Here is a 15880-nt window from a genome sequence, read left to right as displayed (position 1 = left end):
ATTACTATTTCACAGCAACTGATATTCCTGTGAACCGCACTGTGGATACAACGGGAGCACGTACGGTGAATATTCGCACCACAGGGAATGAGAAGTCATCCTTCACTGTGGTTCTAGCTTGCCATGCTAATGGCCAGAAACTTCCACCCATGGTGATATTCAAAAGGAAGACCTTGCCAAAAGAGACCTTTCCAGCCGGCGTCATCATAAAAGCTAACTCGAAGGGATGGATGAAGAAAAGATGAGCGAGTGGTTAAGGTAAGTTTAAGTTTACGCGAAGAGGCCGGGTGGCTTTTTTCACGCAGCTCCGTCCATGTTGATATACGTATGTTTGTGATTGCACATTTGCGTACATTTTGGGAGTGAACAGAGTTGTTAGAACGCTGGTTTTTAATATATTATTAAAGTTTGACTGACCTATCTGACTGTTTTTTTGACATTCCTTTAGCGCAGTTAGATGCGGCTTACAACACCGGGCGGCTTATAGGTGGACACAGTTTTGAAATATGCCGTTCATTGAAGGCGCGGCTTTTAACCCAGGGCGCCTTATGGTGCGGAAAATACGGTGTATATATATATATATATATATATATATATATATATATATATATATATATATATATACATATATATATATATATATATACATACATTGATATATACAGTATATAATTTATATTTATTTTTTTTGCCGTTTTTGTTTACATGTTAATAGTGTTTTAATGAATATACATGCATGTTTAACACATATAGATTCCTTTCTTTCATGAAGACAAGAATATAAGTTGGTGTATTACCTGATTCTGATGACTTGCATTGATTGTAATCAGACAGTAGTGATGATAACGTCCACGTTTTCAAATGGAGGAGAAAAAAAGTTCCTCCTTTCTGTCTAATACCACATGAAAGTGGTTGGTTTTTGGCATCTTATTTGTCCAGCTTCCATATTCGTTTTTATACACTTTTATACACAGTTTTGAAATATGCCGTTCATTGAAGGCGCGGCTTTTAACCCAGGGCGCCTTATGGTGCGGAAAATACGGTATTAATACTCCCAAAAATCTAGTTTCTTTTACCCTTTCTATGTCTACTTCGTCTATTTGTATTTGTGTATGATGCTCTTTTCTACTATTACCAAATAGCATTATTTTAGACACTTACTTAATGTGTTGCCTTCATTATAACACTTACATGAGGCGTTTAACTTTTTGCGGCTCCAGACAGATTTTATTTTTGGTGCAATATGGCTCTTTCAACATGTTGGGTTGCCGACCCCTGTAAAAGAACCAGTCTTTTGAACGGCTCTTCAAGACCCGACTCCTCAAGATCCGGCTCCTTATCCGAGCCATAAGCCCCATCTCTAATAAGAACATTGTTATTTTTGTTTTATTGATAAACTCAGTTTATTCCAACTTAATTCAAACCCCCAGGTCAGCTCCAAGAAGTATTCGTGGAGCTATGCGGGTTGTCAACACAAGCATGCAGCAGCAGAATGCTCCACCGAGCGTTAACTCGCCCTTCTCGGCGGGGGTACAGTGCGCACAAGGCGGCTAACGTTCGCCGACCAGGCCGCCGGGGGAAACCGAGCCCAAATACACGCACATGTGGACACTGTCGTTCCCGTGGAAGAACCACCACCTGACGAATAAATGTAGCGATTAAACCGCAGCCTGATCGATAATCAGGTTTACCCCCGTCTTAACCCGGCAGGTTGTCGCTCCCAAACGGACCATACCACAACTACATAGCGGCGTAGAAAGGCGGGCGCCCAGTGAGCAGCGACGTTAGCATTTCGGCCTTATAGTGACATTGTAAGGCCGGCCCAGCCACAACACATATCATGTCGTCTCTTACATCGTCGTCTACATGTCGACATTCCCGACAGACGAGCGCATTAAACGCAAAATAGTTGAGTTATTTCGGCCGACCCACCCGTCCCTCATGCTAGTTGAGTCCAGCCTGCAAGGCGAGCTCGAACAAGGAAGACGGAGCCTCCATCTTGGGTGGGACTACAACGCGAGTTTACGCTGCTAAAAGCCGGCGAACGTTCGCCTTATAAGATCAGGAAGATGACTTAATATTGGTACGAAACGACTAGCATGACTAAATAGTTGCAATTAAGGCATTTGGTTGAGAAACTTCAAGCTGTTCTTACCTCTGAATGGTAGCTGCAGCGACGGCTGAATTGCATAAATTACTGTAATCTGCCCAGCAACGGACAGTGTTTTGCCTTGTGATTGGTGGACATTTTTTTTTACCCCGAGCTAACCACCAAAGTGGATTTAAAGTCAACACCTGAACTGTGGATCATCGCGTATGGCATTAAAAATGATGGTAATAGCTCAGTGTATTTTTGTCATTGAATTTTCTTTTCATAAATGAAAATTGAAAAACAAAACACGTGTTTATTTGAATTTCCTTTTAAATTAGAAAAAACAAAGCGTTCTCTTTTATTGGCGTCAAAGATATAAAAAATATATTGATTTTCATTTTATTTAACAACATTAAAATCCCCAATAAACAGAAACGGAAATACATCAAAGGGATGTTTTCTTTTCGTTTGCAGACACCGGAAGTTTCAAACTAAAAGCGGTGATAATTACTACGGTACCCGTGTGCCTGTGACTCTGGCTAAAATGTCTTTGGAGCCCTACACATAATTATTTTAGACATGACAGAACGAAGGCTTTAATCTACAGAAATCTCTACGCGAATATCAACAAAAACTGGTAGCGATTAAAGACAGGCCCAAACCGGAAGTAGCACTTTTTTAAACAGTGCAGTAATAAACCGGAAATAGTGGTTTTAAAGCCAGAACCGCAGACTCGCCAGTAAGAAATCCTTATTGGAAGAAATAAGGTTGTTTTAGATAAGCCCAATTTTTATATATGTGTATTTTTAATATATACACATATATATTTAACTTTTTATATATGTTGTATTTTTTTAAAAATCTATTTGCCTTTTTATTTAAAATTGTCTGTTGCCATAAATATGTTGGTTGCTCTAACTTGTTATTGTTTGAAATATTATAATGTATTGGAAGGGCCTTAATTTTTCTGTATATTTTCAATATGTACTGTTGATGTGGTCAATAAAAAAAACAATAACTATAGCCAGTAAGAACAAAAATACTGTACTAGATGGTTCGTGATCAAACCCCTTTTGCCTCCACTTTTGTGTGATATGTGCGTAGAGATTTCTCGACATGTCTAAAATGATTTCCGTGGAGAACTCCAAAAATATTTTAGCCAGGCATAAGAGTAACGCAATAGTCCTGCTTTTACTTTGAAAATAATAACTTTCCATGTCAGAATATAAAACAAACATCCGTTTTGGTCTGTTTTCTGGGGATTGGATTTTTTGTAAAATTAAAATCAAACCGTTTTATTAGATATTATTGCTGTTTGACACCGAAACAAAGAAAACACGCTTTGCCTTTTTTTTTTTTTTTTTTTAAATTAAATTAAAATAAAGTAGTCGTTTTTTTTGGTTTGATCAATTTCCATTCATGAAAATAAATCCCATGACCAAAACACACTGACGTGTATGTTACAGACTGAATTTATGGCTACTTACATCTGCCACTAGAGGACGCCAAAACTAAATGATGAAACATAGGCAACAAAGAAGTAAACAAGAGACAGGAAAGTCATTTCCCTGACATGCTTGGCATTGTGGTGAAAATATAAAACATCTGGTTTAAATGCCCCCCCTCCTCCCTCCTCCAGTGATATTGCAATAACAATTTACCCCTGACAGTTTGAGCATGATGTTCAATACAGCCGGAGGCCTCGGCATCCGGGAACATCCTCCTGTGGAGATGAAAATGTGACTAATGGGAGGAAAAAAGTACTCCATGAAGCACAAGCATAGATTGGATTGAAAACATAAAACTTCCTGACAGTGACAAAGGAATTTGCCCATCAATAGTAGGACTCTTGCAGCATTATTCCCAGGAGACCACGTGGAAAGGGTTTCTTTTCCCTGCTGCGTTTTCACCGAGGCGGCCCATGATCCAACATGCAGATTCTTTTCATCCTGACTCATACGACCGGATGATGTTTTATAAGTTAATAACCCGCCTGCAGCAGAGATGACTTTTAAATTACGGCCTTTTTCAGCAAGCTATTGGAAAGTATGGGGACGATTGAATCAAACCCTGAACGTCCCGTATTACAGGAAAATATGGAAATGTTTCCTGTTCAAACCAAATTTACTACATCTTTATTTTGTCATAGTACTTTGTAATGGGGCGGCATCGTACGGAGAACTGTTTGTCATATTTAAACGAAAGAAACAGAAAGAAAACAATACATGAGCGACCTATGTGCCGGCGGCATTTTAAGGTACCACAAGTCCCTGAGGATCGGCCCACATCATGTCCGTCAGCCATTTTAGCGGCTCGGGTCTAACCCTAACCCTTCTAACAGAAACCATTCCAAATTACCACACCTATTGTGAGGATGAGATATTTTTAAGTGTTCTTTCTTAATCCATAGTCATGTTTAAATCAGATAGTATTTTCCCATGTCGTGTGTCTTCTCGTGACCTCCTTGCTTTTATCTCATGTCCGCTATTAAACTCTTTGTTTTGTCTTAAGGGCTCCTGTTTGTGTTGTTTTGGCCAGTTCCTTATCTGTTTTGAAATAGCAGCTGCGCTCCTTTCTGGGCGAGAGGGGCTCTTTTTGTTTGGATTTAGACCTCTTCTTACAGATGCTACTGTCGCATTGTAAGGTCTGGTCTCCTGAAGCTTCAGTAAAACGTGGTATTGTACCATTCTGTCTCTGGGGTCCTTTTTACTCAACATATATGTCATGTAAAATAACTTGGGATTGACCAGTGTGTTTTATTCCCTGAGAGGAAGACTGGTCACGTGCAACCATACTTGCCAACCCTCCCGGATTTTCCGGGAGACTCCCGAAATTCAGCGCCTCTCCCGAAAACCTCCCGGGACAAATTTTCTCCCGAAAATCTCCCGAAATTCAGGCGGACTCAGGTCCATAATAACAAATATTTTATTTGAGTATTAACCCACAATTTAAACAGCATACCTGCCCAATCACGTTATAACTGTAGAATGATGGAGGGCGAGTTCTTGGTTTCTTATGTGGGTTTATTGTTAGGCAGTTTCATTAACATCCTCCAAGCGCGGCAACAACACACAACAACAGCAGTCACGTTTTTCGTCTACCGTAAAGCAGTTCGTCTGCCGTAAACAGCAATGTTGTGACACTCTTAAACAGGACAATACTGCCATCTAGTGCATTTGATGAAAGCACTTTTGTGCATGCCACACATCAATGCATCATCAGAGAGGGTGTTCAGCATGGTTCGAAAAATAGTGACAGAGAATAGAACAAAGATGCACAATTCAACCCTTAACTCAACAATGAGTAGATGAGTGTTATGCGTGTGTATATGTGTAAATAAATGAACACTGAAATTCAAGTATTTATTATATATATATATATATATATATATATATATATATATATATATATATATATATATATATATATATATATATATATATATATATATATATATAATAAAATACATATGTATACGTATATATATATATATATATAGCTAGAATTCACTGAACGTCAAGTATTTCTTATATATATATATATATATATTATCTATATATATATATATATTATCTATATATATATATGAAATACTTGACTTGGTGAATTCTAGCTGTAAATATACTCCTCCCCTTTTAGCCACGCCCCCAACCACGCCCCCGCCCCACCCCCCACCTCCCGAAATCGGAGGTCTCAAGGTTGGCAAGTATGCGTGCAACACAATCCAGGGAGGGTATTGATTGATTGATTGATTGATTGATTGAGACTTTTATTAGTAGGTTGCACAGTGAAGTACATATTCCGTACAATTGACCACTAAATGGTAACACCCCAATAAGTTTTTCAACTTGTTTAAGTCGGGGTCCACTTAAATTGATTCATGATACAGATATATACTATCATCATAATGCAGTCATCACACAAGATAATCATCAGGGGGTATACATTGAATTATTTACATTATTTACAATTCGGGGTGTGGAGGGGGGCGGGGGGGGGGGGGGGGGGGGTAGGTTTGGTTGTTATCATCAGTCATCAACGATTGAGAACAGAGAAATGGATATTGAAACAGTGTAGGTCTGACTTGGTAGGATATGTACAGCAATTAGTGGACATAGAGAGAGATCAGAAGGCATACGAAAAGTATCTACATTTGATTGTTTACATTTGATTATTAACAATCCAGGGAGGGTGTTAGTCAAGGGTTAAAGTTGCCTGGAGGTGTTCTTTTAGTGCGGTTTTGAAGGAGGATAGAGATGCCCTTTCTTTTATACCTGTTGGGAGCGGATTCCACATTGATGTGGCATAGAAGGAGAATGAGTTAAAACCTTTGTTAGATCGGAATCTGGGTTTAACGCATACTTGCCAACCCTCCCGGATTTTCCGGGAGACTCCCGAAATTCAGCGCCTCTCCCGAAAACCTCCCGGAAGAAATTTTCTCCCGAAAATCTCCCGGAATTCAGCCGGAGCTGGAGGCCACACCCCCTCCAGCTCCATGCGGACCTGAGTCCAGTATGCGCACACAAGAAGACGAAGCAGAAGAACGAGACCGTAGTCGAAGAGCGCAGGGGAGACACTTCTCCCGGGCCGATGTATGCTCGGGGCAACACCCTTCACCTTACCCGGCAGTGGGTCTCCACAGCGGACGACTTTAGGGTGAATGATGAGTCCAGCGATTAGTTGCAAATCTTGCTTTATTGATTGCTTGCACACAGCCAATCCAACACAAAACCAACTAGTGCCTCCCCGCACTCACGCTACCCCGCTCCCTCTCTTCTCTCGCCCACACACTCACTGACGTCACTCACCTCACATGCTGTCACCTATTAAAGGGCCACACACACACATACTCTACTCTCATAACACACAGTACAGTTAGTAGAACAACTGTGTTTTCATTACTGTGTATTTGATAGGTGCCATTGCCCCGGAAATGTATTGCATTGTACTTTCAAGTACAACAATGAGTAGATGAGTGTTATGTGAGTGTATATGTGTAAATAAATGAACACTGAAATTCAAGTATTTCTTTTATTTATACATATAATAAAATAAATAAATATATATAGCTAGAATTCACTGAAAGTCAAGTATTTCACACACACATATATATATATATATATATATATATATATATATATATATATATATATATATATATATATATATATATATATATATATATATATATATATATATATATATATATATATGAAATACTCGAGTTGGTGAATTCTAGCTGTAAATATACTCCTCCCCTCTTAACCACGCCCCCAACCACCCTATCATTTTATCCTGTCCATGTTTCCACATGAACTATACAGAAGCCAAGTCTATAATATTAACAGTAATGACTCATTCGAGCCAGGCGTACCGTTCTAACTTACGGTTTCAAATCGTATTGGTTTCCCTAAAAGTAAACTTGACTGAAAGTAAATGTTAAATATGAATAAGTACATATGTTTTGATGGCCAGCGTTTAGAACGAGGGTTACACCAGGTCCCTTCTTTGTTACAAACTAAAACCAAACCAAAGGGCTATTCATACCATCATAACAACATTCTCTTCCCATAGACTCGTGGAAAACTCCCAAGAAAACCCTAGAAAGGAAAATAAAAAGTATAGAAAGAGAGAGGAACAGAGGAGGTATCCCTCAGTCTGGAGAGGCAAACATGCATTTGAAGTTGTTTGCAGACAAGAACACATCAATTGTTTGCAACATGGAAAATGGGATCAATTATTTTTCAATTAAACTGATTGAGACAGCTTCTGGTGGGCGGGCTGGGCCTAATACAGGGAAGGAGGTGGAGAGCAGGACACGTGAATGGGAGTACTGGTGGACAGACTTAGTTAGGGATATAGCTCTGGAGAAAAATACAGAGTTCATTTTGGGATGAGTCTTTATTTTATATACATGAAATACCACCCACACCATACTGATACCCTGAATATTGCTGCCCTACAGATGCCAAAGGGGAACTATCCCTGAGACTCTTGCTTGATATGGTACCACAGAGGGTGTACAGAGTTGGCAAGAAGACTCTAAAGCACACCAACGAAGAGTCCTGGGCTGCCTTTATACACCTGTCAGCTTCAAACACTGATGACATTTATTAAACAGACGAGAAGCAAGGAATCATGCAGAGACAGAGTTCAATTTGGCTCAATGAGGAGACACGTGTTTTGGGCTGTATTCTAGTTACATATCCAAACTACGTTCTAAAAGTCTAGCCCACGTGCTTCCTCTATTTATTTGGGAGGTCCCTGTTTACATTACTGAAGCTGTCGCTGAGGGAAGGGGTTAATCTCGACAACTCCAGTTAGACACCATATTAGACTTAGACTTAGTGAAGGCGCTATTAATGCTGAAAGGTACATACAGGTTTTGGAGCAACATATGTTGCCATCCAAGCAACGTTACCATGGACGCCCCTGCTTATTTCAGCAAGACAATGCCAAGCCACGTGTTACATCAACGTGGCTTCATAGTAAAAGAGTGCGGGTACTAGACTGGCCTGCCTGTAGTCCAGACCTGTCTCCCATTGAAAATGTGTGGCGCATTATGAAGCTTAAAATACTGTTGAACAACTTAAGCTGTACATCAAGCAAGAATGGGAAAGAATTCCACCTGAGAAGCTTAAAAAATGTGTCTCCTCAGTTCCCAAACGTTTACTGAGTGTTGTTAAAAGGAAAGGCCATGTAACACAGTGGTGAACATGCCCTTTCCCAACTACTTTGGCATGTGTTGCAGCCATGAAATTCTAAGTTAATTATTATTTGCAAAAAAAAAAAAAAGTTTATGAGTTTGAGCATCAAATATGTTATCTTTGTAGTGCATTCAATTGAATATGGGTTGAAAAGGATTTGCAAATCATTGTATTCCGTTTATATTTACATCTAACACAATTTCCCAACTCATATGGAAACGGGGTTTGTATGATTATACAAAAATGCAAATGTGTTGACGCTGGTGATATCGCCTTGTCTCTGCTCTGTCTGCGTCACGGCGGTGTTCGGCCTTGGCAGTCAGCAGGCCGTTCCTGGACACAAACACTGATACCAGACTGGCTGGCAATCTTTTGGATTGCCAGCTTTGCACAGACAAAAAAAAAACACCACTTCAGCACAATTGACAATAATTATAGCAACGACCCTTAAGCATAAAAGTTGTGTGAAAATATATATAATTATTCTAACAACACCTTATGCCACTGACGTGTATTTCTGGTCTTGTCATCCTCGTACGGACAAAAGAGTGACAGGGCAGTGCGGCTGGATCAAAAGAGACGTCGGAGACGCTTAACTGAACCAAAAGTTGCTTTATTACCAGCGAGTGTCATTATTCAGGGCTGCAGCGCCTGGAGGAGAAAGTCAAACAAGATACGTCTCTCCTAACTTGGAGAAGCCAAAACATCAGTTTTATATTCCTCCTTCCTGTCTCTGTGTGTGTGTGCTGAGTCAGGAGAGCACATCCTCACCATAAAAGGAGATGTTTGTGTGTAAGTGTCTGGAAGACAACTGCCTTAAGTCATAACTTAAATGTTGGCGTTGAGCTAGACAGGATAAGGCTATCCCTTTTGCATTCCGAAGTCCCAATTAGAACCTCTTTTCCTACGAGAAGTCATCCAATCCACCTGCGAATATCAAACTAAGGGGCCTTATCTTATCATGTGCTCAAACTGAAATACCACTATTTAATTAAACTTGGTGGTTTGCCTTCTCCAAGTTGGAAGTAAATCTTCACCATAAGCAAAACATGCTATGATTTAATGAAATCACTTCACCACTAAGTACAATTTTGCATGCTAGAAAGTACAATTGAAATGGGGAAATGTTGCCATACCACAATTTTTATTATTATTTTTTTTAACGGTATTTAAAAAGTACATTTTCTAACTTAGTGGTTCAGAACTGGTCTATCCTTGAGACTTATTTTTTGTCATGCACACATCTATGCCACACTCAAAATGTACCAACTAGTCAAGAACTGCTCAATCAGAGTAGCCTAAAATTTCAGCTCTTGTCGGCAGGTTGCTTTACTTATTGTAATTAATGCAGCTTATATATTAGTTATATTCGCACTAGTGAAATACCAAAAAAAAAAAAATATTAACACAAAAATAATATTTTGAAATGTGATCATGACCAAGACAGAAATCAAGATAACGTTCATTCACATTTTATTATTCGCCCGCAGGTAAAAAAAAGTTACATTTAAAAAAGTTTAAATTTAGGCAATATATATATTTATATATATATTATAAAATTTAAAATGTGATTATGACCAAGACAGATTAGATATCTGAAATCAAAGTAAAGAAAGTATATATATATATATATATATATATATATATATATATATATATATATATATATATATGTATTTTTTGCTAACAGAAAATAGCACATATTTCAGTTATATTTACAAGAATTAAAAACTAAATAATTTAGGTTTCTCTTTGTAAAAAATGTTTTTAAAAAATCCAGTTATTATTTAACATTAAAAAATATTCAAAAATAATTTAAATAATATATAATACTATATGTATTTCTCTACAGACAAATTAAAAAAATAAAAAATTAAAAAAATATTCAGGATTTTTTGTTAATATCTACTAGCTCCAAATGAACACCGTTTGAGTGACGTTTATACAACTTTGATTGTTTTCATCGCAATCTATCCATCCATCCATGGTTTAAATGTAACTTAGATATTGGGTTTCACTATGTAAAGCGCTTTGAGTTACTAGAGAAAAGCGCTATATAAATATAATTCATTAATTCACACTAATTCATCCATCCATCCATTTTCTACCGCTTGTCCCTTTCGGGGTAGCGGGGTGTGCTGGAGCCTATCTCCGCTGCATTCGGGCGGAAGGCGGTGTACACCCTGGACAAGTCGCCACCTCATCACAGGGCCAACACAGATAGACAGACAACATTCACACTCATACATATCTATCTATCTACAGTATCCATCTATCTATCTATCTATCTATCTATCTATCTATCTATCTATCTATCTATCTATCTATCTATCTATCTATCTATCTATATATATATATATATATATATATATATATATATATATATATATATATATATATATATATATATATATATATGTATCTATCTATATATATCTATATATATATATATATATATATATATATATATATATATATATATATATATATATATATATGTATCTATCTATATATATCTATATATATATATATATATATATGTATCTATCTATCTATCTATCTATCTATCTATCTATATATATATATATATATGTACAAATCTGAAAAAAGTATAAAAAGTAAAAAAGTAAAATATTTAAAAGTTTAAATTCAGACTATATATATATATATATATATATATATATATATATATATATATATATATATATATATATATATATATATATATATATATATATATAGATTAGATATCTGAAATCAAAGTAAAGAAAGTATATTTTTTTCTTTTTCTTTTGCTAACAGAGTATAGTACATATTTCAGATATATTCACAACAATGAAAAACTAAATAGTACGTTTCTCTTTGTAAAACATGTTTTTAATCCAAACAAATCCAATTAATATTTACCATTCAAAAGTATTCAAAAACAATTTAAATAATATATAATAACATATGTATTCCTCTTCAGGATTTTTTTGTAACATCTACTAGCTCCAAATGAGCACAGTTTGATTGACGTTCATACAACTTTGATTGTTCTCATCGCAATCCCTTTATTGTTTACTGTGACGTCGCCATGTTTCACCTGCAGGTGCCGCTGTCTGCCACCAGGGGGCGCCGCGCTCGCAGCACCGCGGTGTCTCCGGCGGAGGGAGGGAGGGGGCAGCAGTGGCGGAGCAGCCTGCCTAATAATCCTCACTTCCACCCGGGACACACTCCGGCGACGCTCCGTCTGCGCTTCCGGTCACACCGAAGGAGAAATAGAGGTAGAGCAGACGTTAGGCGCACATTTCCCGGGACTTTGTGGCGCCTTTGTCTACGAATTCGCTCGGAAAGGATCTAAGTAGTTGGATTGTGGAAGATGGTGTCCGTCCTGCTGATCTCAGCCTGGCTGCTGGCCGCCGTGGTGCCCGCACTGGGGGGCTACGTGGAGGTAGGTCACGGTTACCAACATGTCTTCTTCTTGGCCGCTTAACAACACTCCGATACATTGCAGTCCATTCTAGAAGGTTCCATCATATTGTTTGTCAGAGTGTGTTTACAGGACATCTCAATTCAACCTGCTTCAGACCCCCAACTTGGCGGCCATGTTTGACGTCCCACCGGCTTGGAGGTGCATCCAACATGGCCGACACTGACCCTTCATATTGGGTCTCTGATGTCTGTAAACCTCACAAGAGTTGTGCTGGACACCGAGCCGGTTAGTTCGTTGTCTATCTCGCGCGACTCGGTAGAGTCCTGCTGGACAACGAGCCGACTCGCTCGTTGTCTATCTACCTCGAGTCTCAGTAAAGTCATGCTGGACAACGAGCCGGCGAGCTCGTTGACTAGATCGCTCGACTCTCAGTAGCACGACTATACCGAGATTTGAGTGAGATAGACAACGAGCCGGCTCGACTCTCAGCAAAGTCGTGCTGTACAACGAGCCGGCGAGCTCGTTGTCTATCTCTCGCGACTCTGTAGAGTCATGCTTGACAACGAGCCGGCGAGCTCGTTGTCTATCTCGCTCAACTCTCGGTATAGTCGTTCTAGACAACGAGCCGGCGAGCTCGTTGTCTATCTCGCACGACTCTCGGTAGAGTCGTGTTTTACAACGAGCTGGCTCGCTCGTTATCTACCTCGCTCGACTCTCGGTAAAGTCGTGCTGGACAACGAGCCGGCAAGCTAGTTGTCTATCTCGCTCAACTCTCAGTATAGTCGTTCTGGACAACGAGCCGGCTCGCTCGTTGTCTATCTCGCTCAACTCTCAGTATAGTCGTTCTGGACAACGAGCCGGCTCGCTCGTTGTCTATCTCGCTCAACTCTCAGTATAGTCGTTCTGGACAACGAGCCGGCTCGCTCGTTGTCTATCTCGCTCAACTCTCGGTATAGTCGTTCTGGACAATGAGTCGGTTCGCTCGTTGTCTATCTTGTGCGACTCTCGGTAGAGTCGTGCTTTACAACTCGCCGGCTCGCTCGTTGTCTACCTCGCTCGACTCTCTGTAAAGTCGTGCTGGACAACGAGCCTGCGAGCTCGTTGACTAGATCGCTCGACTCCCAGTAAAGTCGTGCTGGATAACGAGCCGACGAGCTCGTTGTCAATCTCGCGAGACTCTCGGTAGAGTCGTGCTGGACAACGAGCCGGCTAACTGTCTATCTCGCTGGACTCTCGGTATAGTCGTGCTGGACAACGAGCCGGCGAGCTCGTTGTGTTGATCACTCGACTCTCAGTAAAGTCGTGCTGGACAATTAGCCGTCGAGCTCGTTGTCTATCTCGCTTGACTCTCGGTAAAGTCCTGCTGGAAAACGAGCCGGCGAGCTCGTTGTGTAGATCGCTCGACTCTCGGTAAAGTCGTGCTGGACAACGAGCCGGCGAGCTCGTTGTCTGTCTCGCGCGACTCTCAGTAGAGTCGTGCTGGACAACGAGCCAGCTCGCTCGTTGTCTACCTCGCGCGACTCTTGGTAAAGTCGTGCTGGACAACGAGCCGGCGAGCTCGTTGACTAGATCGCTCAACTCTCAGTAAAGTCGTGCTGGACAACGAGCTAATGTTATTTACTAGCTTTTCTTTAGCAACGAGGAGCATCACAAACAAACGCTTCCATTTTGCTCGAGGACTAGCATGGCATATTCGTTGGCTTCATCCTTGCTGTCCTTGTCCCCCTAGTGAGACACGCCAGCCAGGGTGAGTTGGCCCCACTGCCCCGGCATGTCTCTGCTGTTAGTGATTGTATTGTCAAGTGAGCACGCGCGATGGACTATTTATAGTGTGAAGTCTTCTGAATGAAAACACTTGGCTCCGAACGTGTGTGTGTGTGTGTGTGTGTGTGTGTGTGTGTGTGTGTGTGTGTGTGTGTGTGTGTGTGTGTGTGTGTGTGTGTGTGTGTGTGTGTGTGTGTGTGTGTGTGTGTGTGTGTGTGCGTGTGCGTGTGCGTGTGCGTGTGCGTGTGTGTGTGTGTGTTTTCAGCGGCATGCATCTGTAAAAATGAGTTGTAAATTATTGTTCAAGACCACAAATGATTTTGTGGATGTCCAAGGTTGAAAGGAAGGTCGCTCTATTGGTTTATATATATAAGACGGCGTGAATGTGTGTGTGAATGGGTGAATGTGGAAATAGTGTCAAAGCGCTTTGAGTACCTTGAAGGTAGAAAAGCGCTATACAAGTATAACCCATTTATCATTATTTATATATATATATATATATATAAATATATATATATATATATATATATATATATATATATATTAGAGATGTCCGATAATGGCTTTTTGCCGATATTCCGATATTGTCCAACTCTTAATTACCGATTCCGATATAAAGCGATACTGATATATATAGTAGTGGAATGAACACATTATTATGCCTAATTTTGTTGTGATGCCCCGCTGGATGCATTAAACAATGTAACAAGGTTTTCCAAAATAAATCAACTCAAGTTATGGAAAAAAATGCCAACATGGCACTGCCATATTTATTATTGAAGTCACAAAGTGCATTATTTTTATTAACAGGCCTCAAAACAGCAGCTTGGAATTTGGGACATGCTCTCCCTGAGAGAGCATGAGGAGGTTGAGGTGGGCGGGGTTGAGGTGTGGAGGATAGGGGGTAGCGGCGGTGTATATTGTAGCGTCCCGGAAGAGTTAGTGCTGCAAGGGGTTCTAGGTATTTGTTCTGTTGTGTTTATGTTGTGTTACGGTGCGGATGTTCTCCCGAAATGTGTTTGTCATTCTTGTTTAGTGTGGGTTCACAGTGTGGCGCATATTTGTAACCGTGTTAAAGTTGTTTATACGGCCACCCTCAGTGTGACCTGTATGGCTGTTGACCAAGTATGCCTTGCATTCACTTGTGTGTGTGAAAAGCCGTAGATATTATGTGATTGGGCTGGCACGCAAAGGCAGTGCCTTTTAAGGTTTATTGGCGCTCTGTACCTCTCCCTACGTCCGTGTACACAGCGGCGTTTAAAAAAATCATAAATGTTACTTTTTGAAACCGATACCGGTAATTTCCGATATTACGAATTTCAGTGCCTCTCCCGAAAATCTCCCGGGACAACCATTCTCCCGAATTTCTCCCGATTTCCAGCCGGACAACTATATTGGGGGCGTGCCTTAAAGGCACTGCCTTTAGCGTCGTCTATCACCTGAAAAGGAGACTATTATATATGTCTCCGTTACCCATAGGTTTATCTGTAACCCATAAAGTAGGCAGGCACGGAGCTATTTCTCAGCGGGTGTTTATTCCAGCCGGCACGGTAATACACTGACACACAACATCCGGATTCCCATCATGCATTGCTTCAAAACTACGGCAAGTAGTAATGTCCAAAATTTCCGGTCAGAGAAGCACAAGGCGGCGGCAACGCAGTATTATGGGCCACCTTGCAAGCAACATCCCGTTCTCATTTGCGGATGTTTTCAACAAATCCGTGAAGGATATGTTCTCGGATTCAGAGATCGCTCGCCAGTACTCAAATGGCAGAACAAAGGCTACTCAAATAGTGAAAGGTAAGTGTTATTTTTTTTTTTTTTTAAGTAAGCAGCAAGTACAGTACAGTTAGTAGAACAACTGCGTTTTCACTACTGTGTACTGTACTATATATACAG

The 15880-nt window shown here is 40.1% G+C and overlaps 1 protein-coding gene across 4 annotated transcripts in view; it reads left to right on the top strand.

Moving 5' to 3' along the window:
* Positions 1-11975: 11975 nt before the first annotated feature.
* The window catches only part of aplp2 (amyloid beta (A4) precursor-like protein 2), a 170969-nt gene continuing 167064 nt past the window's right edge, over positions 11976-15880 (top strand). For 2 of the 4 annotated variants that reach the window (XM_061972410.1, XM_061972407.1), the window contains exon 1: positions 11977-12232. In XM_061972410.1, the coding sequence (XP_061828394.1) occupies positions 12161-12232 (72 nt within the window). In that variant the 5' untranslated portion in view covers positions 11977-12160. Of the gene's footprint in view, positions 12233-15880 lie in introns of all 4 variants that reach the window. The other 2 variants (XM_061972409.1, XM_061972408.1) reach the window with 2 other exon arrangements.

Source organism: Nerophis lumbriciformis, linkage group LG17 (assembly GCF_033978685.3).
Source record: "Nerophis lumbriciformis linkage group LG17, RoL_Nlum_v2.1, whole genome shotgun sequence".
In the NCBI taxonomy this organism is placed as follows: domain Eukaryota; kingdom Metazoa; phylum Chordata; class Actinopteri; order Syngnathiformes; family Syngnathidae; genus Nerophis; species Nerophis lumbriciformis.
The sequence above is the reverse complement of the archived record's forward strand: the minus strand, read 5'-3'. Positions and strand labels throughout refer to the sequence as shown.